This window comes from Mus caroli, chromosome 11 (assembly GCF_900094665.2).
Source record: "Mus caroli chromosome 11, CAROLI_EIJ_v1.1, whole genome shotgun sequence".
Taxonomy (NCBI): domain Eukaryota; kingdom Metazoa; phylum Chordata; class Mammalia; order Rodentia; family Muridae; genus Mus; species Mus caroli.
Genome location: NC_034580.1, coordinates 98,741,651 through 98,765,332, shown reverse-complemented (window position 1 = coordinate 98,765,332; position 23,682 = coordinate 98,741,651). Strand labels below are relative to the sequence as shown.

Genomic DNA, 23,682 nt, shown 5'->3' with positions numbered 1-23,682 from the left:
AGGACAGCCAGGACTACACAGAGAAAACCTGTCTTGAAACAAAAAAACAAACAAAAAACCCAAAAAAACCACCCAACTGTTGGGACTTGAGTTCCAGCTCAGAGGTGAAATATTTTTTTTGCCTGGCAGGCATGAGGTCCTGGATTCAGTCCTCAAGTTTGGAGAGCGGAAGCCCAAACCAAAATAACCATTATCAATTGGGTATGTCTGATTTTGAACCTTTAAAAGGATGGACAAACTAACTGGTGTTGAGTTGCTTAGGTTCTTGTCATGGGTGTCACATGGGTTTGGAAGACATAGTCATTCATACCAAGAGTGTATTTCAGTTAGGCAGACATCTGATTTACATGTCCAGTTTCTGTGTGTGCATGCTTTATGCTTCTGTCTTTTGAGAGATGGTCTACTTCTAAAAATAACATGTATGAATGCTGGTATATTTTAGACCAGCCAGCTTTCATTGTAAGACTATTATCTCCTTTAATGCCCGTTTATAAATCAAAGGTCTTTCCCAGCTATGAAAGAGAATTTTTTTCAATACACAACCGCTGGTTGTTTTGGTTTGAGTTTATGAGGCAAGCTCTCACATAGCCAAAGTTAGCCTCAGACTCACTGTGTTGTAGCCAGGGATGTCCTTGAACTCCTCATTCAGAGTGCTACAGTTATAAATGTGTATTGATTCTCCTCTCCTGGCTGGTCATTTTGATTGACAGGTTCCAGTATTAGGATAATTTCATCTCTGTACAATCATGTAATCTCTTGAAGTCTCATCACTTGAAAATAAAAACCTCTACACTTAGACAGTGTAGCTCGGAATGAAGTCCCACTTAGTCTCCATGTGACAGATGGTGATCATTCACAGATGCCATCCAATGTAAGAACCCCTGGGTGGAGTTCCATCTTTACCGTTCTCCCAAGCGGCACAGCATGGAGACTTAAAAAGGTTTCATGTACTGATGTCATAATGACAATGTTTAGTGGGTTTGATCCATGCACCCACCACTGTAAATCCAGGTTTACATGGCTTTCTAGGCTAAATTCTGCTTTTCAGGGTTGGCTTATTGGGTATTGGCTAATAATATATTCTTCCAAAATTGAAATACTTTTTTTTGAGTTTTTCGAGACAGGGTTTCTCTGTGTATTCCTGGCTGTCCTGGAACTCACTCTGTAGACCAGGCTGGCCTCGAACTCAGAAATCCACCCGCCTCTGCCTCCCAAGTGCTGGGATTAAAGGCATGTGCAACCACTGCCTGGCAAAATAATTTTTTTAAAAGACTTATTTATTTATTATAGGTAAGTACACTGTAGCTGTCTTCAGACACACCAGAAGAGGGCATCAGATCTCATTACAGATGGTTGTGAGCCACCATGTGGTTGCTGGGAATTGAACTCAGGACCTCCAGAAGAGCAGTCAGTGCTCTTAACCACTGAGCCATCTCTCCAGCCCCAAATTGAAACAGTTTTAAAAAATTGTTCTCTCCATGTTTTCTTCAGTAAAATCTCTATCCCAGGCACTAAGTGTTGTTGCAGGTAGCATATTGGTTCCAGAAAATATAGCTAGGACTTTACCTTTTCAAGATAATTAAAATGTAGCCAGTCGGCAATGGCTACACACAGAGCCCAGCACTTGGGAGGCAGGGGCAGGTGGATCTCTTGAGTTCAAGGCTAGCCTGGTCTACAGAACAAGTCAAGGACAGCAAGGGCTACACAAAGAAAACCTGTCTCGGAAAACCAAGAAAAAATTAATTTGAATGTAAAAGTCAACTGTTAGCCAGCAATCTAATGTTATATGGTCATGTGGAGTGGAGCTTGGATGTTGCATGAACAGCTAAGGAATTACACGTGTGTGTGTGTGTGTGTGTGTGAAAGAGTTACCAATTTGTTCTGTCTAGTGTGTCAACTTCCCACGTTGGAGACAAGCACTGTACCTGAGGGGCTTGGTCTCTGGGGCAGTTTTGTCAGTTCCAAATAACAGCATAGAAGATTCCTCTGACCCACTCATCCTATCTCAGAATGCAATCCATTGACAACTAGGATGTCAGGAGATACCACTGGGCCGACTACCCCACACTTTGTAGAAAATCGCACCCAAAGAGCCTAATGGCTAACACAGAAAATGATGTAAAAGCAAAAGCCCCCTTCCTGCATTTTCCAAGTGTAAGAATATAAGGGTGAAAAAATTTCTTACTATGCAGTTGGACTCAAATGAGGCTCTTTTCCGTGGCAGAGCCAGAGGTCCTCTGCGACTCTGAAGTGTCACAAATCTGGGGGGGAAAGGTTGCCTTGTGAAAGCAGGGTGAAGCCATGCCCTGAGCTCAGGAGCTGGGAACAGACGCCCATCTTCGTGTCCCTTTGATTCATAGATACCTTTGTAAGAGGAGGCAGAGGGCTAATCCTCCCTTGGAAGGAAAGTCAGAGAGGGGAGCATTAATCTCCAATAGCACTCTTGGATCCCTGAGAGCAGACACAGGGGAGTTGACTGGTCACACACAGGGCCCGACCTCAGCAGCACAGACTGTAAACTAGTCAGCCAACCATATTTGGTAATAAACTTGTGAGCCATTTAAAGCCGCTGGAGCGGTTAAGCCTTGACTCTGCTTTGAAAGTGAAGCTTCGGTAGATTTGCTGTCAGGCAAGAGACTGATACCTGGAGAAGGTCGTGAGTGGCATCAGTGAACCTGAGGTTTTTAGGACTGTTTTGAGGATTTAAGCGGTTTTCGTATGATGTCACACTTTATGTATACATCTGATAGGTTCATTGGGTTGTATGTGAGCCTACATGTAGAAGCTGTTGGTCACTGTCAAGCGTCTTCGTCAGGAACTTCTCTGTTACTTTTTGTGACGTGGTCTGACTAGGCAGGAGGCCAATGAGTCCCAGGATCTGCCTGTCAGTCCCTCTGCGCAGAGGTTAGATAAGCAGCCACACTCAGCCTTTTTCGAGTGTGTTAGGGATCTACACACAAGTCCTCATGCTCACCCAGCAAGCTCTTCGCCCACTGAGCCGTCTCCCTTGTCCCAGTGCATTACATCCCATGCTTTCTGCTGTTGCTTGTCTGAGGTGGAAGCAGTTAGAGAGCAGCAGGAAGGAGGAACTGAGGCAAGCTGAGGGCAGATTCCAGGCCTGTGGGGTAGTTGCCCAGGGGCTCGCCCAGTGCCCAGTGTTTGCTCCTTTCCAAGATAAAACAGGGTTTCTCTCTGTACCCTTGGCCATTCTGGAACTTGATCTGTAGACCAGGCAGGCTTTGAACTTAAGGGGTTTGCCTGCTTCTGCCTCCTGAGTGTTGGGATTAAAGGTAAGATCGGGTTTTCTTAAGGGTTCAGGGACAGATTTCCCAGACCTGTGTCTGATATTTTGTTACCCATCCCCCAACAAAAATTTAGCCTTTAGATTGCCTATAAAACAAATTTCTGAGGCCTATTTTAGACCCATACAATCAGAATGACTTGTTCTCTGGGTGGTTAACTGGTTGGTTGGTTTTTTTCGAGACAGGATTTCTCTGTAACAAGCCTGTCCTGGGCTCGCTTTGTAGACCAGGCTGACTTCAAACTCAGAGACTGCCTGCCTCTGCCTCCCGAGTGCTGGGATTGAAAACGTGCCATCGCACCTGGTTGACTTTAAGAAGTTTGGGTTTAGTGCTAAGGGTGGGACAGAGGGTTGGAGTCAAGCCAGGAGTGCACTTTGCCCCCAGGTTTGCCCACAGACCATCCCCACCCCGACACACACACACACACACACACACACTTGGTGTGTTTCCAGGGCCTCAAACATGATAAGCGAGTTTTGACTTTGACTCGCAGCCCTGTGTGTTTATTTACCTGTGAGGCACGTTCTCACTTAGTTGCTTACAATGCCTGGCCTCAAACTTGAAATCATCCTGCCTCAGCCTTGTGCAGAGCTGGGACCATAGGTGTGTGCCATTGTGCTCAGTCCAAAACCTTAATCATGGTATACTTTACATGTAATACATCTATAAGCCTCTGGCGAATTCTTCCATTACGATATGAGAGCCAGAAGTCTTAAGAGAAAATATTTTGAAATGTGGGCCGTCGTGAAAGGGGGAAGAGATTGTTTAAAATCTTCGTTGCAGAGATTTAGACCTGCCGTAGTGAGTGTACCTGAAGGGACGGACTTTGTCCAGGACTCTGACTTGTCTGGATTAAAGCAAATGAACCCAGAGTGACTTTGCAAGCCAGGCAGAGGGTACACGGGAGGAAGAGTGTGCCATCTCAAATTAGTTACTTAAGCCTAAATTTTCAGAGCATTAAGTGTCAACTTCATGGCTTGTGACCACGATTAGACCCATGGGAAAAATCGTCCCTTGATTGTTCCTTGGTGGGGTCGGTGTCATTACCTAGGAATTTCTCCAATCCGGACTGAACACTGAGAAGACATAAGAAGCAACTTGGTTGGAAAGCAAGGGGGAAAGAGGCCGGGTAGCACTCGTTACCAGTTGACTGCCTCTGTTCCCTCAGTCCTGAGGAAATGGGACAGCCTTTCCTTGCCCTGCCCTTGACACGCTGTGCCAACTTTAAACTAGATTAAGGAGCTGTGGAAGGAAACCTTAGGAAGCTCGTGTCTGGAGGAAAAACTGACTGGATTCCCTCGTTGAACCTCAGGCAAACAAGTGTCTTTATCTGCTGTGCTGTCCCTGGGGGCCCAGGGAGGCTGGCAGCCCTGAACCCGAGGCAAGGCAGAGCCAAGCAACTGTTCATAACGACTCAGCTCATGGCCAGTGACCTGAATGCGACCTGACCATGGGGGAAAACCATACAGAACTGGATAGCGTTTAAAATATTTTATTTTTAGTATGTGTCGTCTTGTGAAAGTGAGATGTTATCTTTGTGCCAGGGACATTAAAAACCAGTGACAGGGAGCATTTCAGGCCTGGCCCATCCTTCTGAAAGCGTGTTGCAGCTGTGCCCTCTACCCAGCAGGCAGTGGCCACCTAAGATCCTGGACCCAGGTGCTGTTTCGAGCAGTGACAGGTCTTAGCCTCTTCAGAGAGGTCAGCACCAGGACCGAGGTGCCTAGTGTCATGTCGCCTGAGGAGGTCTGGGCAGGGTAAGTGCAGGCTGTCCAGACTGTCTGCACATTCCTGTAAGGAAGTGAAAGTAAGCAAGACTCCTGAAATAGACCTGGATTTATGGCGTCTGCACCAGGCAGAACTTTTGGACCAGGCAGAACCTTTGCTTCCAGTGGTCTGCTTAAGGGTGAGGGCATTGTGTTGGATGTGTTTGCTTTTAATTTGTATATGCGTATAGTGTACATATGTATGCATGTTCAGAAACCTGTATGCACATCTGTGTATGCATGAATACTTGCGCGCGCGCGCACACACACACACACACACACACACGAAGGTCGGAAGTGGATGCCTAGTGTCTTTTCTCAGTCACTTATCTTTGTATGTATTGAGGTAGGCTCTCTAACTTGAACCCAGAGCTCACCAATTCAAACTAGCTAGTTTCAGAGCTCCAGTTTACCTCCAGAGCACTGGGGTTGTTACTGGGTCCCCATGGGTGGCCTCTTAGTATTTCCCTGAATGCTGGGGCTCCTAACTCTGGCCCTCACGCCTGCATGGCGAGCATTTGTCTACTGAAGCATCTCTCCAGCCTGCCTTTTCTGTTTCTCTTTATTGAACGTATTCTTTTTTTAAGGAGTGGGTGAGTACTGTGTACGTCTGGGTGTGCGTACAGCACATCATGTGAAGGTCAGACTTGGTTCTTCCTTTCACTGTTAAGGACCAGGGAACAACACAGTTCATCACGGGGTTAACTCTCAGGCCTGTTTTTTTAAATTTAATTTAATTTGTATGTTCGTTTTCAAAACAGGGTTTCTCTCTGTATCCCTGGCTGTCCTGGAACTTGCTCTGTAGACCAAGGCTGGCCTCAAACTCAGAGACCTACCCTCTTCTACCTCCTGAATGCTAGGATCAAAGGCATGTGTCATCACTGCCCGGCTGTTTTTTTGGTTTTGTTTTTGTTTTTTAAATTTTTAAAGATTAATGGATATGAGTGTTTTGTCCACATGTCTATATATGCATGCACCACTTGTATGTGTGTATATATATATATATATATATATATATATATATATATATATATATTGTTGTTGCTCTTGCATGTTGCATGACTGGTGCCCATGGAGGCCTGAAGATGTCATAGGATCCCTGGACTCGAGTTATCAGTAATATACACCCCATGTAGATGCTGGGAACTGAACCCAGTTCCTCTGCAAGAACAACAAGTACTGTTAACTGCTGGACATGTCTTTAGCCCCTGTTTCATTGAGTCTGAGTATCTCTCTGTAGTCCAGGCTTGCCTTGAGCTTCTGCCTCAGCTTCCCATGTGCAGCGATAACCGTGTTCCATTTACGCCCATACTGGGGACTTATGTTGCGTGGACAGGCACGGTACTGGATGTGGGCTTTCATTTCTTGCCCATAAGCAGCAAGTGGCCAGTTGAAGCTCTGTCTTCTGAGTAGTCAGTAGTCCTGGGAAATAGCCAGACAGCAATGTGGGCCACTTAGCACGGGTAAATGAAAGGTGTTGAGGGCAGGTCTGCCAGCGTTCATCCCGGAATGAACGGAATCAGGTCCTCCAAGAGAATTGGCCTGGACTCCATATGTGGGTATGTACAGATGCCCCTTGGTTAGAGTTGCCAGGAAGATGCAACTGGTTACATTTGAGTTTCAGCTCACCAATGAGTAATTTAAAAAATAACCCCCCAGCACTTCCCCTCAAAAATTGTTACCGAAATTAAAATGTAACTGTAGCCTGCGTTTCCATTTTCTAAACGATTTGTAATTTATTTATAATATTAAAAATTCTCCAAGGTAGCCAGGGATGGTGTACACGCCTTTATTTAGTCCCAAAGCTGGGAAGGCAGAGGCAGGCAGATCTCCGATTTCGAGGCCAGCCTAGTCTACAGAATGAATTCCGGGACAGCCAGGGCTGCACAGAGAAACCATCTCAAAAGACCAAAAGTAAAGCCTGCAAATTGTTGTTGTTGATATTTGCAGATTTTTTAAAAAACATGTGTGCATTCATCTCTATATGGAAGTTTGTGAATGAGGTTACTGGGGGAGGCCAGATGAGGTTATTTCGTCCCCTTGAGCTAGAGAAGCAAGCAAATCTGAGCCACCAGACATGGGCCATAGGAAGAGTAGTGTATACTCTTAACTGCTGAGCCATTTCCCCAGCTGCCGGTGGCGGTGGTGGTGGTGGTGGTGGTGGTGGTGGTGGTGGTGGTGGTGTGTGTGCATTTGTGTGTACACTAGTGTGGGGGGCAGCAGGGATTTTAAGATACTTGTATATTGTAGCTCCAGTTGTCCTGGAACTCCCTATGTAGATCAAGCTGTCCTTCAGCTTGCAGTAATGCCCCTGCCTCTGCTTCTCAGTTGCTGGGATTACAGGCACATATCACTAAGTCTGCACTTCTCAGTTTGACTGACACGAGTTCAGAAAGTGGTGACCCAGAAGGCAGGGAAGGATTGATTTTAACAATCATAGTCTGGCTGTAAGTGTAGCTATCTTCTGAGTCTGAACTGCTTTACGCTGGTGACAGGAAGGCATGTGGCTCTTTCCTGTCCTGGAGTTCTCCTCTGGAGTAGAAAGCATTTTTAGTTCTGTAGTTTTATCAGTAACACTTTGATACTGTGCCAGTTCAAACTCAAGCCAGCAACCCATTTAAAAATAAAAAATAAAAAACCAAAAACTGGGCGTGGTGATGCACACCTTTAACCCCAGCACTCAGGAGGTAGAGGCAAGCTGATCTCTGAGCCTGGTCTACAGAGTAAGTTTCAGGACAGCCAAGGCTACATAGACCCTGTCTCAAAAAAAAATCTAAATAAATGGATAGATGGATGGATAGATAGATAGACAGACGTTTAATTCAGCAACCCACCCCATTTCAGGGCATGTACCTGCAGTATTAGAAACAGGATCTCCACAAGCTGTTTGCACACCCTTATGTAGCATTCCCCCCAGAAACTAAGATGTACAAACATCCCAAATATGATAGAGGAATGACTGGATTCAGAATAAACTGGGGGTGGGGGCCTAGAGGGATAACTCAGCTGTTAAGAGTATTCTGCTCTTCCACAGGCTGCAGCTGGGTTCCCAGGCCCTCGCTGGGCTGCTCACAAGCACCTGTAACTCTATCTCCACCAGCACATCTGACACACGCTTGTACACAGACATGCTCACACTTGTACACATGAGTAATTCAAAGTAAAAAAAGAAATGCAGGGACAGAGGAACTGAGGAGATGTGCTCATTTGGAAAAGTGTTTAAGCATGAGGGCCCAGCTTCCCATCCCGAGTCCCCGTGTAAGAAAGGATGGCCTGATAGCTCCTTTGGAGTCCAGCTCTGGGGCAGAGACACTGGCCAGCCAGCCTTGCCTGGGTATTTCATGAGGTCCAGGCCACTGGGAAACCCTGTCTCAAAACACAAACCAAAGCGGATGGTTCTGGGGAACCCACATCTGAGGTTGAGCCTTGGCCTCCACACACATGTACCCACATGAACCCAGCCCCCCTCGTACATAAGCCGTATGTGTAAACAGTGGAGTTTTATGCAGCTCTAAAAGAGGAAATGCCCTGGTGCTACACATGGACAAGATTAGAGGCCCTTCTGCTAAGTGAAATAAGCCGCTCGCAGAAAGACAAGTGCTGTACGAGTCCACTCAGACATTTAAAATAGTCAAAACCATGGAAACAAGATAGAATGGTGGTTGCCAAGAGGCTAGGAGCAGAAACAGATTTGATGGGTAGAGAATTTCAGTTTTGCATGAAAATTGAGTTCAGTTATATATAGTGTGCATGTCTCTGTGTGTTTACTATGTATGAAGCCCTAGGCTTGACCTCAGTGCCAAAATAACAAAACTAAAAAGAGGGTACATTCTTGGGCTGGTGAGATGGCCCAGCAAGTAAAGTTGCCTGCCACCAAGCCTGATGGGCAACTCCTGCAAGCTTTCCTCTACCACATATACACTGTGAAACATGCATGCACACACACACACACACACAAAATGTAATTTTTTTAAAGTAAGGGGTTTTTTTGGCTATATTTTTCATAACCATAATAAAGATTTTTTTTGCAAAACTTATTTGTAAATTTTATTTCATGTTGTTGTTTAGATGGTTTGCTCTGTAGTCTCAGCTGGCCTGAAACTCTGTGGAGATCATGCTAACCTGGAACTTGACATTGCCTCCTACCTCTGCCTTCTGAGCACTGGATTATGACACAGGGAAAACCCCATTGTTCACATGCTCAGAAGACTGTCCTGGCGAGGGGTGCTAGTGGGTAAAAGTTATGGACTGGTGGGATTTGTTTACATCAAGGCCAGTGATACAGAAAGATGGAGGGAGGGGCTGGGTGGACTCTTCCGTCTTCATCTCCAGCAGACTCCATGGTCCAGGCCAACAGAACTGTAGTCCCCATTTCCTTTCAACAGCTCATCCCTACAACTCTTTCTTCAGCTTTTTTGTTTGTTTGTTTTTAAAGAATTGTTTGTTTGTTTTTGTTTTGTTTTTTGTTTTTCAAGACAGCGTTTCTCTGTATAGCCCTGGCTGTCCTGGAACTCACTTTGTAGACCAGGCTGGCCTCGAACTCAGAAATCCACCTGCCTCTGCCTCCCTAGTGCTGGGATTAAAGGCGTGCGCCACCACGCCCAGCTTATTTATTTATTTCATGTATGTGGGTGCACTGTCGCTGTCTTCAGACACACTAGAAGAAGGCATCAGATGCCCACTACAGATGGTTGTGAGCCACCATGTGATTGCTGGGAATTAAACTCAGGACCTCGGGAAAAGCAATCAGTGCTCTTAGCCCAGCCATCCCTCCAACACTTTCTCCAGCTTCTTACAATGAAATTCATACTGTGTGTGTATGATGTAGGTGTGTCACGTGCCTTGGCACATGCGCAGGTAAGTTCTCCACTCTCCTCAAACTCTAACCGTCATGCTCTGGAGGCAAGTGCTGTACCTCGTGAGCCTTTTCTCGTCAGCCAGAGATTTTTTACTCTTTTCCCTGTGCGTCTGAAGATGCTGGGCAGTTGTTTTGTTTGGTAAGTAACCCCCATGACACTTCGACGTTTATTAAACAGGAGGGGAGCCAGACATAAAAACCCTTCGAGGAAGCCGGGCGTGGTGGCACACGCCTTTAATCCCAGCACTAGGGAGGCAGAGGCAGGCAGATCTCTGAGTTCGAGGCTAGCCTGATCTACAGAATTGAGTTCCAGGACAGCCAGGGCTATACAGAGAAACCCTGTCTCGAAAAACTAAACAAACAAACAAACAAACAAACAAAAAAACCTGCGAGAGAGCAGTCGGTTTCAATATTGATGCCACAGGCTCTGTCCACCTTACTGCTGTCTCCACTCCAGCCACAGCAGTGTCCCCCAGGCCTATGCTTGTCCTGTCAGGTGATTCTGAGAGGCAGAGCTCAAGCTGTCCAACCAGACTGCCTTGGTGACTCCACAGTGTCGCACAGACAGGAGCATTACATAAAAGTACCCTGTGGGTGTGCCTGGCAGCGTAACAGGTGGGCTCAAGGGGGGCTGTGGCTTCAACGCTGTCTTATTATTTATGGAGTGGTGGTAGACAGGGTCTCCTGAGATGCTGTGCCCAGAGTGAGTTGGTGCAGGGGTTCCTGGCCTCCTGGATAGGACACTTGTGACTCTGGGAACATTGAGGTTCAGTTGATGAACCCAGATGGGTAGGGAGGAGAGATGGCTAGTAGGGAAGGTGAGACAGGGTGTGGACTCTCAGCTTTCTTTACAGCAGTCACAGCCACTGGGAAATAAGAAATGTCCCTACAGTGCTTCTGACTTGCTATTACACCCCAGAAATCATTGAAGTTCCAGATTAAAGCCTACTTCAGTATCTGTAAGCCACTCTGAGTCCACATCCCATTGTATGTCTCCCCTTAGTTCTAGCCCTGCCCCCCATGACTGCCCAGTCTGCTTTAACTGTTGGGTGGCTGGGGACCAAGATCTGGGGGGAGGGGGACTGTTGCTGGCAGCTAATAAAGAGAAAGTGCTACAGGAATCCGGAGCCCAGACCCCTGCAACCAGTCAGGTAATGGTAGGGGTCAGGTAAAATGAAGGTCAGGCTATAGATGGAAGGAAAGTCCAGGGATGAGAACCTTCAAAGCTGAAATGCCCAAGCTTACAGCCTCCAAGGAAAGATGAGCCCGGAGGTGCTGGAGGAGGGAGGGAAGAGGCATTATGTCAGAGCCCGGTGCAAGCAAGAGGGGTTAGGGTGGCCTGGCTGGAAAAGTCAAGCTGGCTGGTGCCACAAGCCAGGTGGCGGTGGAGGGAGGTGGGTTTGGAGTTTCGGGGCCCCAAGACTTGCTCCCAGACTTGGATGAGTACTGCCTGTGGAAACCCAGGTTCCGTGCGGGGCTGGGCTTTGAGCACACTGGTCTGGGGTGAATTTGCTGGAGGGTTTGGGCCTTTATTTGTTTACTTTAATGTTTTTGGTTTTTCAAGACAAGGGTTTCTCTGTGTGGCCCTGGCCGTCCTGGAACTAACTCTATAGATCATGCTGGCCTCAAACTCAAGAGATCCACCTACTTCTGCCTCGGGAGTGCTGGGACAAAAGGTGTGTGCAGCCACCACCTGCCAACCACCACCCAGCTGGGTGGGCATTTATTTATTTATTTATTTATTTATTTATTTCTGAGACAGACTGGCCATCAACTTCACTATGTTCAAGCTCACTTGAACTCCTGAACCTCTTGCTTCCCCTCCCGAGTGCTGGAACTATAAGGAGGTGGAACTATAAGGAGGTGCCACTTTGCCCAGCGAGGTGAGTTTTTATAAAGGACAAAAAGGATCATGGCAAAAATTAGAAGCAATTTGGGGAGTCCTAAGATGGGAAAAGGGACTGGGGCTCAAAGAGGGAGGGTAGCCCTTGCGACTGGTCAGTGTCTGAGTGGAGGTTGGGGGCGGGGGGGGGTCCAGGGTGGAGCACTTGCTCAGCGAATCCTCAGCATCACAATAATAAGATAATAAAAGGCAAGTGAGGAACTTTTCCTGCCAAGGAGAGAAGGAGGGATGTTTCCTGAGCAAGAAGAAGTGACATAGAATACTGAAAATATCAAAGGCACAGAGCAAGGAAAGCCACTCTGAGGTGGGCCCAACAGAGAAGGGACCAGGGAGCTGCTTCTGTGGTGAAATTAGTCTATCCTGACCCCTGACCGAGGATACAGTTCCTCCTAAGAAGCAGCCCTACCTCCCAGCACCTGCCTGCTGGCTCTTTGGGCCCCCCCCCGCCCCGCCCTGCCCCGCTCAGGGTTGATTCCACCTACAATGTGTGCTCAGCGGATCCTGGTAGAGCAGTCAATCCCTGAACTGCTGGGTACATCTTATTTCCAGGGTCCACCCAGATGGGGCTGGGTGGGAGTGGGAGAGCTGCCGGGGTCAGCTGAAGGCAAGGGAGATAGTGAGTTTATTTTAAACCCAAGTGGGCACTGGAGCTGCAAACAAGCAGGCAACTCTTTGGGGGGAGAATCAAGATTGGCAGCCGCTCAGACACTTGCCTGGAAGTCTGGAGGCTGCCCAGCAGACAGGGCCCAGCTGGAGGGGTAGGACGTGGTGAGAGGGGCAGAGCGACGCCCTGGAGCCCAGTTCACATGCTGGCCAGTGATGTCCAAAGGGCTGGGACCTGAAAGCCAGAGGCGTCCTGAGATAACACAGACCCAGGCTGTAAGGACTGTCTGGGTCCCCTCCCCAAGGGGTGCCACTTTGTCTGCAGCCAGATGGAACATGTACATGATTTTGTGCAGGAGTAGAGGACAGCCAGGATCTGTTAGAGGCCCCTTGAAGCTAAAGCTCCCTCTTGTAAGTGTTCTGCCAGCATTCCAGGTAACCGGGAGGCAGCTCACCCTGAGCACTGACTCGGACTACCATGTCCCCTGGGCTCTGCACGCATCATCAGTGGCTTCCCAGTCCATCACCTCACTGATGGTGGGTGTGAAGGCAACAGACAAACGCACCTCCTGATGGCCAGGACCTCAAGGGCCCGATTCAGGGTGTGCCACTGAAGATGGCCTTTGGGTAGGGACAAGACAGCCGTAGCTCAGACCCCAGCACTGTCAAGTGTTTATTTCCCTCATAACTTACTCTGAAAACTGAAATGCCTAAATGTTAGAACTTCTGGCTTTGGCTAGAGGGTATCAGGAGTCCCCTCTGCACCAGGCCCCAGCTAAGCCACTGTCTTCTGTTGACCCAGAAAGGCCAGCCGATCTCACTGCACTCCAGGGACAGGGTAGATCTAGGTCTCACCTGCCTGTGAGTTCCTGGGTCTTCTCTTTTTGAGATGGTTTCACGATGTGTCCCAGTCTGTCCTTGAATTTGCTCTCTTCCCACCTTAGTCTCTAAGAAGTCTCTTAGTCTCTTAGTTCTTCTCTTACCTTCTAGTGATGGTGGCACACAGAGGTCCCTTTGACCTCTGGCTGACCCAGGTCTGTCATGTCGTGATTCCAAGATTTCTGGGTTTCTACATTGCTCCTTCATGGTGGTCAGTTATAGCCACACAAAGACCACTGGGTATTTGACATATGTGGTTAGTCCAAACTTCGACCTGCTTCAAATTAGAAGATAGCTCTGATTTTTAGCGGCTGTGGTCAATGCGACACAAACTAAAAGCACCTGAGAGGATTAAGAAATTGACGCCTTTAATCCCAGCACCGAGGAGGCAGAGGCAGATAGATATCTAAGTTCCAGGTTAGCCTGGTCTACAGAACGAGTTCCAGAGCAGCCAGGACTACACAGCTGGCCTACACAGAGAAACCATGCTTTGAAAAGCCAGAGAAGGGGGTGGTGGAGAATGTATCCATAAGACTGAGCTGTAGGCAAGCCTGTAGGGTATTTTTTTAATTTATGATTGATGGAGGAGGGCTCAGGCCATTGTGGGTCCACTGTGAGTAGGGCCATCCCTGGGCTGGTGATCCTGGGTTCTATAAGACAGTAGTAGGCTGAGCAAGTCATGAGTAGCCAGCCAGTAAACAGTGCTCTCTACAGCTCTGCATCAGCTCCTGCCTCCAGGTTTCTGCCCTGCTTGAGTTCCTGTCCTGACTTCCTTCAGTGATGAACAGTGATGTGGAAGTGTAAGCCAAATAAACCCTTTCCTCCCCACTAGCTTTTTGGTCTTTTTTTTTTTTTTTTTTTAAATCATAGCACTAGAAGCCTTAACGAGGAAAAAGGCTTTCTGGGTTTAGAAAGAAAAAGGCTCAAGAAAAGGATTTGTGACATCTTGGCTCCTGGATGTGGCATTGGGAGAGCACCTGTCTACATGGCTTGGATTGTTTTATGTTGAGATGATTCTGTATTGAAATGCGGATAATTTGGGTTGACTGCATTGAGTGAAAGAGTCAATCTTTCCCTGCTTCTTTTAAAATAGGCTGTTAAGAAGTTTTAAAATATGTATGTAGCATGTCTGTGTGGCTCAAACCGTATCCATCTGGACGGGACAGGCTCAGTCTTGATATAGACACTGGGACAAGCTATAATGGATGCATAGTTCCTTCAACTCAACAGTGGATTCAGCGTCTGTGAGGTACAGAGGGGCTACCTGACCCCTGCCTGGATCCTTCCTGGCCATCTGCAACAGGTGAGGGGACAATGGGGGCACTGTTAGTCAGAGATGTAACTAGAGGCCCAGCTGAATGGCTCGCCCAGAAGTCTCACCTGAGGAGTACCGAATAGTTGAAGGAGGGAGATGGAGACACAGTATGGGAGGTGATCCAAACAGGACTTTTTTTTTTTTGTTTTCTGAGACAGGGTTTCTCTGTATAGCCCTGGCTATCCTGGAACTCACTCTGTAGACTAGGCTGGCCTCGAACTCAGAAATCCACCTGCCTCTGCCTCCCGAGTGCTGGGATTAAAGGCGTGCGCCACCACGCCCGGCTGTATTTTTTTTTTTTCTGTTCTTTGAGACAGGGTTTCACTACGTAGCCCTGACTGACCTGGAACTCACCGTGTAAAGCAGGTGGTGACCCTGCTTGTCTTCCAGAATGGAGTGCCCGTGCCCTCTGCCTGCCCTGGCTATCTGCCTGCCAGCTGCCACACTCACCCACTTCTGGAACATCGAACAAAAGCTGGGAACCAAGAAGGGGTTAAGCAGGGAGACGGATGATCTGAGAGACAGGAGCCATGGAGAAAGTTAAAAATAGGATGCTCCAGCCCAGAGCAAGGAAGTGGGGCGAGCCTCGGCTGTCGGGGCTGACTGTCGGGTTTGGGGATGGCTTGTGCCTTTCTCCTGTGCACTGAATGGGAAGAAGTTGCCTTGGGCCTCCAGAGATGCATCACTGAGATATTCTTTGTCCTGGGGGTCTGAGACAGCCAGAGAGCAGAGGACGGGCAGATTGAGAGTGTAGGTTGGGTGTGACCCTGCACCCTATTTCTGCTTATGAACCCAGGTAGCTACAATACTGGACCAGTTGCCAGTACCTGCAGCCCCACGCCTGATAGGGTTTCTCCTGTCTTTCCCTCTCTTTTTTCTCCCTCCCCCACTTCTCCCCTCCAGTCTCCTTTCAGCGGATTGGCACCTCCTGTGGCTCTCCACAACCATTTCTCCAAACTAACTGCCTCCCAAGTAGGAATACAGCAGGAGGTTCCAGGTTCATACTTGGCCTTTTGGCTAGTGATGGTTCTGTCTCAGCCCACTGTCACCCTGCCAAGGCTCAAGGGAACAAAGGTAAGTGTCAGTCAAGTCCCAAGGCCTCTCTGGCTTCATAGTGTCCGTGTGCCCTGGCCCCCTCCTGCCTGCTCCCACCATCTCTAATTTTGCTGGTTGGAAACCAGGCAGTGTCTTTGTGGCGACTGTGAGGAAGGGAGGACCTCGCCTCCACCCACTGCCCATTTCCTCACTTACTGAGGGAAACCACACCCCTTCCTCCTGCTTCCCCAACTGTCCTAGGTGCTCTTGTCCTCTGCAGCCAAGTTGTCACAACTCCAGAGTCTGGACAGCGAGGACTGACTCAGAACGATCACTTACAGAGAGAGAGGAGAGACATGGGTTGGTGTGAGCTCAATGGAAGCCCAGAATGTGATCTTTAATCTTTAATGTGGGCCCCGGGCCCTGCCTCCCCACCCCAGCCCAGATGACATATTTACAGGATGTGGAGGGACCCAGGTCCGGGCCAGGTGAATGCAGCCCCCCTCCTCTCTTTCTTTCCTAGGTGCTGCCAGGCCAGGCACTGCTAGGGTGGGGCAAGGGGATGCAGGAAGTTGGACGCCCCCGGTGGACTGGCCACAGGAAGTCTTGTGTTCTTCACCAAGGACATGAGGACACACATGGTCATGCCCTTGTAGGCAGAGGCCTTCACAGTGGTGCAGAGGCGTGGATTCAATGTCTGCACCCAGGTGCACTGCCACCTGTGTGCGCATGTGCCACCTGATGGAGGTCTCAGGGTATCTCAGCAACAATGCAAAATGCAGCCTTTCCCCTGACCTCAGCTAGTGGGGCTGGTGGCCTGCATCTGTCCTGTCCTGGACTAGGACAGTGGCACCTGGGGCTCAGCACTGAGGACCCCACTGTGGCCAACACCATCTGGCTACCCCCAAAGCTGCCAATGGGCCGTAGGCTCCAAGGTGCCAGCCACTGGGTTGGTTTAGATAAATGAAGCCATTTTCTCCATTAGCCTTCCTTGAAGAGTCCTCAGAAATAGGAGGAACACAAACGGGCAACCCTCTGTCCCTGGGGTGTCTAGAACTACTACTTAGCCTGAGTGGGGTGTCCCCAAGAAGGGGCTTCCTTTCATTGTGGTTTTCGTCCATAAGGGAGCCTGCTCCATCTTGCCCCGCCAGCTCTTAGGGCATGGAGCCAGAGCATGTGTGTCTCACATAGGGTTGTGAAGGCTGGCCCTGCTGGACTGTGGGAGGGCTGAGCAGCTCTGCCAGCCTTGGTCCAGCTCTCAGGCTGGGTGGCAACAAGGACCAGAGGAGGGCAGACAGGAATATCTGTAAACTTACTACTCAGCCCTAGACTACAGGTGAATAAAACTTGTGATGGGGGTGGGTATGGGTTGAGGATTTGAGGATTTTCCAAGTCACCTATAACCATCCATGAGGCCTGCCCTTTCCCCATCTCCTCATACACATCGCAGGCACTAACCCTGGGGCACAGGGCCACCCCTGGTTCTCCCTACCGAGAGTCCTCCCTGCTACGATAGCCTGCGGAACAGCCAGGCCACATCAGGGGGCACCTGAACCCTGAGACAGCCCCAGAATCACCCTTCTTGAAAGGGGAAAGGTGGAGTTTTATTTTAGGGACTATATTTTTCTATACCCCCAAATGCATGCACCCTGGCAGGGACAGGATGGTCAGTTTGGAATCGAAGACAGTCTGGGACAGAGTCCCATGAGCTAGGCAGTGGGCACGGGACAGGCAGCTTTGGTTTGAATCAGCACTCTGACTTCTACTAAGCTGGGCGGAGGTGGGGCAAGCAGGGCTGCCCTGCCCCAGCTGGGTTCCCTGACAGGATTCGTTTGGGCCTCCCAGGGAGGGATGTGGGAGGTCTCAAGGCCTCGGGCCCAGGAGGCCCTCCTGTAAGTGTCAAAACATCCCTACAACTGCCCCCTGGCCCCATCAACCCAAAGGTTACATTCATCAGTTAAGATTAAGTAAAACAAGAGAGAGAGAGAGAGAGAGAGAGAGAGAGAGAGAGAGAGAGAGAGAGAGAGAGAATGTAGATCAGCCCCTTCCCCATGAGGTCCAGGGGAGCTACTCCCCTGGTTCCAGCTGCCTGGTTTTGAAGAGGGGCCACCCAGCTGTCCCCACCAGGCACCGGTCCAGGCCCCAACGTGAGCTGTGGCAGTCTGTGATGATGGAGGCTACATTCACAGGGGGAGACGTGTGCAAGGCCAAAGCCGCATGAGGTGGGATGGGGAACTGGGCAGGAAGCGTCCTCCTCCAGGCCCCTCTACCCAGGTGGTCTGAAAGGCGAGATCACAGTCCCAACCCTCAACCCCTGTGCAGCCAGGAGTTGAAGGGTTCGGACCCGGAAGACATTTGCACGGTGCCTCCCTCTGTGGCAGGGTGGAGGCAGCCTCGTGGTTCAGGGCCGAGACGGTGGGTGCCAGGCTCGGAGGGAGCAGGGTGGCACTTAGGCCCCTCCGGACCTGGAATGGAGAGAGGGCATCAGGAGAGGACTTGAGGCTGGGCTCTGAGGGTGAGCCCTCTAGTTGCCCCGCTCCTCCCCAGAGGTCCTGGAGGCATCAAGTCTCAAGCTGGCCAGGTGGGGGTTCTGGCAGAGGTCAGACAGCGGTGGCATGGTAGACAAAACAGATGGGCAGGACGCAGGGGGAGGCCCCCTCCTAGCGGAAGGGGTTGCAGGGCACAGTTCCAGCGCCCACCCGGCCATGGGACCTGGCGGCAGAAAGGACAGATGAAGGTGGGCTAGGGCCCAACAGGCGGGTGGGCAGGAGGAAGGGCCTGAGCAGACAGAGGACTCGCTTCCCAGGCTCCCTGCAGGGCTTCGGGAATCGGATCGGTCCCAGCTCCCGGTCAACAGAATGCAAAGGGACGGATGAAATGGAGACAAGGACAGCGGGAGGGATGACGTGGCCGGCATCACACTGCCCCCTGCTGGGTCGGGTCATACCTTCCACGACGGATGTTTCTTCAGGAGCCAAGGAGAGGACAGGCAAGAGAGATAGGAAAAGAAATTGTGTGAACCTCCTGTTCTCCAAAAGAACGGCCTTCCATCCCAGTAAGACCTGTCCCATAAATGGACCGTGGATATCTATCCCAGCTTGGTAGAGGGTTCAAATCCTAGCTTGGCCACTAAGTCACCTTGTGACCTTGGGCCTAAGGGCTCTTCAAGTGCCCAATGTGGGGGCTACACCAGACCCTAACTGCAATGTCCTGGAGTTCCTGGGCTGAATGTGGATAGGGACGGGGAGACATCTCAGACAAGCCTTAGGCCATGCTGGGATGCGTTGAGCAGTCTCCAGGAGGCTGGGAGTCAAGGTTGTTCCTGTAAAGTCTGGTGTTTAGATATGAGCAGATAGTTTCTTGAACTGTTCAAACAAGACCCGTGGGCTGGCTTGAATGAGTGATGTGTGAGCTCAGGGTGAGCTAACCTGTCAGGGAGGCCATTAGGCTCCAACAGTCTGGGGTGCCGAACCCCCAAGCACCTGTTGGGGGATCTAGGGAGCATGTGTCTCTTACTTAAATCCCCAGCCCGTGCCGCCCAGGACGATGGCTGCGACCAGGACAGCCCCGGCGATGGAGCCAATGATGATGTTGGTACCGCTGGGACCTGGGGAGGAGGGCAGGGCTTGGTTGGCAGGGACAAGCATGGAAAACGGGCAACACAGATAGTTCTAGGCAACTTCAGCCTCACCTTTGTATCTCTCAGTCTCCCCAGTGGGAGGGGATGTGGGCAGTGGGTTGTGAATACTGCAGTCTTTGCCTGTCCAGTCTGGCTGACAGATACACTTCCCCTCGTTGCTGCAAACCTACAGGTAGGTGAGGCCAGCATGGGTAAGCAAGGCCACGTCTCCGTGTGAGCCTCCTCCAGCAGGCTCCCCCTGGCCTCCAGACACCCACCCCATGATGGGAGCAGATCCGCCGCTCTCCGCTTCCAGGGCAGGTGCTGAAGTTGAAGGCAGAGGCTGGCAGGCAGCGGTGATCTAGGCACAGCATGTTGGGCCCACAGGCCGTGCCGTCCTCCACATAGCTCAGGTCCGAGCCATCAGCTAGCTGCACGTGGCCTCCTCTGGAGAGATGGTATACCCAGCCTCAACCCCTGTCCTCTAGTCCCCATCACAGTTGTCCCTTCAACCTCCCCAGCCACGGTCCCAGACAACACCTGCAGTCCAACTCCTTGCCCTGGTGGTAGAAGGTGACACTGCTGATGTCGCCCCCCAGGTCCCCTAGCCGAGGAGCTCCAGAGATGTTGACGCACAGAAGGAAGCCACAGAGCACGTCCCTGTAGGGACACACGGGGTCGATGAAGCCAAATTTCGCTGTAGACCCAAGTACCGAGCCTGCTCCTTCCTTCCCCTCTGGCCGCACAGGCTCTTCCTAGAGCCCCGCCTTTACCTCTGGAGATTTCCTGACCCTGGGGCGGGGATGCCACTTACTGCTTATTGCACTGGACCCAACCAGATCCCTTGCGCCCACAGTTTCCACGCTCTGTCCCCTCCACGTTCAGCTTCTCATAGCAGAAACGATCCGCAGCCACTAGAAAGAGAAAGAGGAAGCATCACCCCACAGACCCCTGAACCCCATCTAGGTCCTCAGACCTGCACCTCTAAAACTTGGGCCCAATCCTTAGGCTTGATGCCCAAGGTCCTCAGAAGCCACGTGGGTTGCAGGGCTTGTTCCTTCAGCCAGAAGCTGTCCCAGCCTAACTCTGAGCCTTGGGTTTTCCCGACTCACCATGGCCCCATAGGGCTTGGCACTGCCGGTCCCGGGTTTTACAGCGGCCTCCATAGCAACGACCCTATGAGCCATAGGAGAGGAAGCATGAAGACACTGAGGGAGACAAGACTGCACTGAATTTGGATGGGAGGACCCCATCCCCATCCCTCATACCTGCTCATGATCACAGTAGTAACCATCCAGCTTGTGAAGGTTAGGGGGACACTGGAGAGAGAGAGAGAGAGAGAGAGAGAGAGAGAGAGAGAGAGAGAGGCTGGCTGAGCAGGGTAGCCCAGAGCTGAGCTGAGGTACGGGGGAAGAATGCAAGGATGCAAGGAACCAAAAGCTACCCCAAAGGGGCCACATGTCACATGGCTCTTCCACACGAAAGATGGGGGCCTGTTTGGCTCTGTGGATTTGACTGGTAAGTCTCCTAGCTTTTCCAAGCTTCCCCAGTTTCTTGCATCCATTACCCCAGAAGCCCTAGTTAACCGATGTTACGCTCCACCGGATCCCTAGAATACACTAGACACTGGGCAGGCGGTAGGAATACCAGTCTCACTACAAATGCTTATTTAATGATTGAACGAACAGAGGTAGGTGGCTCGAAAGACCCCTTTCTCAGAGAAGAAAAAGTTGAGGCTGGTTAGCTGTGGCTACCCGGCCCGCTAAGCAGAGAGGACGCTGAGAGTAGTCAACTCTTCAGCGCCAAACTTATAAGGGAGGGGGCTGTCTTGCTTTGCGTTCCCACAGGACAGATGGTTTGGCAGACCTGGCTTGAGTCGCCGGTGCAGGTCTCTGCGATGTCACACTCATTCACCGCTTCTCGGCAGGAGACACCTCGTGGCTCATACTAGGAAAAGCATGCACGTGTTTCTGGGAAGGATAAATATCTCCCCACTGCTCTTCCAGGGTTAATGTGCTGGAACGTGGGTCCCAAGGCCTGATTCTCATTTCCTGTCCCTCTCCACCCTCAGCAGTAAGGGTGACTCTCCCCTCCGGTCCCCAGCTCCAAACTCATTCCCCATTGGCGCTCTCTTCGGGACAAGGCCCGCCCAAACAGACTCAGCTCTTCCCCATTCCCGCCTCTTATCGAGGGCATCCAATCGTTTCTTTGCTTCTTCCCCCGCCCTCCCGCCTCCTGCTCGCTAGGTCCTCACCTTGCAGCGGCGACAACAGAGCCCATCGCTGCACATGGCGTCGTGCGTCAGGGTGCATTTTTTGCAGCAGTTGCCCCCTGCTCGGCTGCACTCCTGAGGGTCGCGGGGAGAAGTGGAGAGGCGGGCTAGCCCCTTCCCACTCTGTATTCTCCCTTCCAGGAGCCCACGCGCGCGTCCCGGGCCCAGACGGGAGCCCACCCGGACCGCTCACCTGCACCGACCCGCAGTCGCACTCCTCCCCCGCCTCCACGAAGCCGTTCCCGCACTCGGGAGGGTCCAGGAGCTGGAGGGAGAGGGGATGTCGGGAGCCTGGCTGGGACCCTGCCCACCCCCGCTTCCCCGTTCTCCGCGCTGGTACCTTGAGGGGCTTGTTGAACAGGCAGCTCCCGCCTCCCTCCTGCAGAAACTGGTTGTATTCGTCGATGCTGCAGCGCGAGAACTTGCGGGGCAAATAGAACCTAGACGGGCGAGAGGGGAACTGTGTTGCTTGGGGGCAGCCCTCCCTCGAGAGACTTGGTTACTACTACAAGGAGACCGAAGGACTGCCCTGAGGTTGCACGACAATCAATCCCATACTCCTGTCTAGGAATGGGTGGAGGACGTCGCTTGCGTTCGCTCTCCTGAACCTCGGGACAAAGAGCCCAGTGTCGGAACGCCTGGGAGGGACGGCGCCTCGCACGAGGCTCGAGCGCCTCCCAGTGGCCAGAGTGCGCGCTACAGTCTGGCAGTTTTTGGTACCCAAGCGTCCCTGAGCTATTTACAGATAACCTATATTCTTGGTTATCCTGAGTGGTCCCGTGATCTAGGTCCTCTTGAAGCCACCCATATAGACTGCTAGTGCTCCTCGAAGGCCTCTTCTTACCCCAAACCCTTCCCAAAGTCTGTCTCCAAAACTCACCCAGTGTCCTCCATGATGCAGCCCAGCCAAATGTCTGGACACTTGCAGTCCCCTAAGAGGAGATTTAAGAACACATGAGATAGAGTGGAGAAGCACCCCCACTGGCCCCTTCCTCATTTCTTGAGGTGCTGTGTGGGTCTGGGAGGGTTGTTGGTACCTGCTGAGCTCCGGTGCTTATTCCACATCATGCCCAAGTTCTGCCCTAGCGTCTGGGCCAGGGTCACCGCCATGGCACCCATGTTGCCATACTAGGGATGGGCAAGACAGAGCACAGGATGTCTGCATGCTCCCAACTGTCACTGGGTCTTAGCAAGCCTCTGTCTTGGCTGGGCCCCTGGGTGCTCACCTCGTTCACACCTCCACCCCTGGACAGTGAACAGATGCCTCCCACGTAGGCCGCCCCGCTGCTGGTGCTCTGGAAGGTTCTACCCCTAGAAGGGAGAGAGTGGTCAGGATGATGTCAAAGGAGCAGTGGGTTCTAGGCCTTCCTATCAGCCTGGTGGCCTCTGGCCAGCCCTTCACCTATTTGGGTTCATTCACCGGTAAGCCAAATGGAGGTTTTCGGGGGCCTTTAATTAGGTTTGTCCATCACTAGGGTACTTCATCACCAAAGAAGGGGTGATGGGCAGCCTGGCAAAGAAAGGCAAAGAGCACATTCCCTGCACAGCCCAAGGTGCAGATGGTATCCAGCTGGTGCATGTGGCTGGAAGCAGGTGGCAGGTAGCAGGTGAGCTCCACCTGCAGGGTCCCCGAAAAGATCGCCTGGCACAGGCGGGTAAGAACTAGCAGCCAGCAGAAGCTGGCAGGGTACAGTGTGGGGACTCACGAGAAGAGGTGGGTGGCATCACTGGGCTCAGGCAGACCCTCCCGCCGGTAGACCATAAGCCGGGCCAGGGTCTCCAGTAGGTCATCCTGCACCTGGATCTTGTCCCCATCTGCCCACGTTTCCATGGCAACCAGAACAATTCTTGTGTTGAGCTGTTCCTTGTATATCTGGGCCCAGAGAGAAGATGGGGAGGGGCTGGAGGGAGGCTGCAATCTATATTTCCAAGAAGTGGGGGGAGGAGGGGGTGTCAGTGACTGACAATGACCCCTGGATGCCTGCATGTGGGGGAGAGGGGGAGAGGGGAGTAGGGATGGTGCTTACCACATCTGCCAGGTTCACAACAGATTTTGCAAAGTTGCTGGTGAGGACCACTGACTGCCGCATCTGCTCAAACTGCCGAGAGAGAGAGAGAGAGAGAGAGAGA

General features: G+C 51.2%; 1 protein-coding gene across 4 annotated transcripts in view; it reads right to left on the bottom strand.

Moving 5' to 3' along the window:
* Positions 1-16,022: 16,022 nt before the first annotated feature.
* Adam11 (ADAM metallopeptidase domain 11) overlaps positions 16,023-23,682 on the bottom strand; it is a 19,078-nt gene continuing 11,418 nt past the window's right edge. The window contains exons 10-27 of one of the 4 annotated variants that reach the window (XM_021176060.2): positions 23,580-23,651; positions 23,259-23,425; positions 22,779-22,863; positions 22,590-22,680; positions 22,433-22,484; positions 21,893-21,992; positions 21,746-21,817; positions 21,535-21,627; positions 21,147-21,227; positions 20,549-20,599; positions 20,393-20,456; positions 20,095-20,194; positions 19,821-19,940; positions 19,559-19,727; positions 19,353-19,467; positions 19,178-19,268; positions 18,609-18,626; positions 16,023-18,126 (exon numbers count right to left, since the gene is read on the bottom strand). In XM_021176060.2, coding sequence (XP_021031719.1) covers positions 18,111-18,126; positions 18,609-18,626; positions 19,178-19,268; positions 19,353-19,467; positions 19,559-19,727; positions 19,821-19,940; positions 20,095-20,194; positions 20,393-20,456; positions 20,549-20,599; positions 21,147-21,227; positions 21,535-21,627; positions 21,746-21,817; positions 21,893-21,992; positions 22,433-22,484; positions 22,590-22,680; positions 22,779-22,863; positions 23,259-23,425; positions 23,580-23,651 — 1,557 coding nt within the window. In that variant the 3' untranslated portion in view covers positions 16,023-18,110. Of the gene's footprint in view, positions 18,627-19,177; positions 19,269-19,352; positions 19,468-19,558; positions 19,728-19,820; positions 19,941-20,094; positions 20,195-20,392; positions 20,457-20,548; positions 20,600-21,146; positions 21,228-21,534; positions 21,628-21,745; positions 21,818-21,892; positions 21,993-22,432; positions 22,485-22,589; positions 22,681-22,778; positions 22,864-23,258; positions 23,426-23,579; positions 23,652-23,682 lie in introns of all 4 variants that reach the window. The other 3 variants (XM_021176061.2, XM_021176059.1, XM_029483940.1) reach the window with 3 other exon arrangements.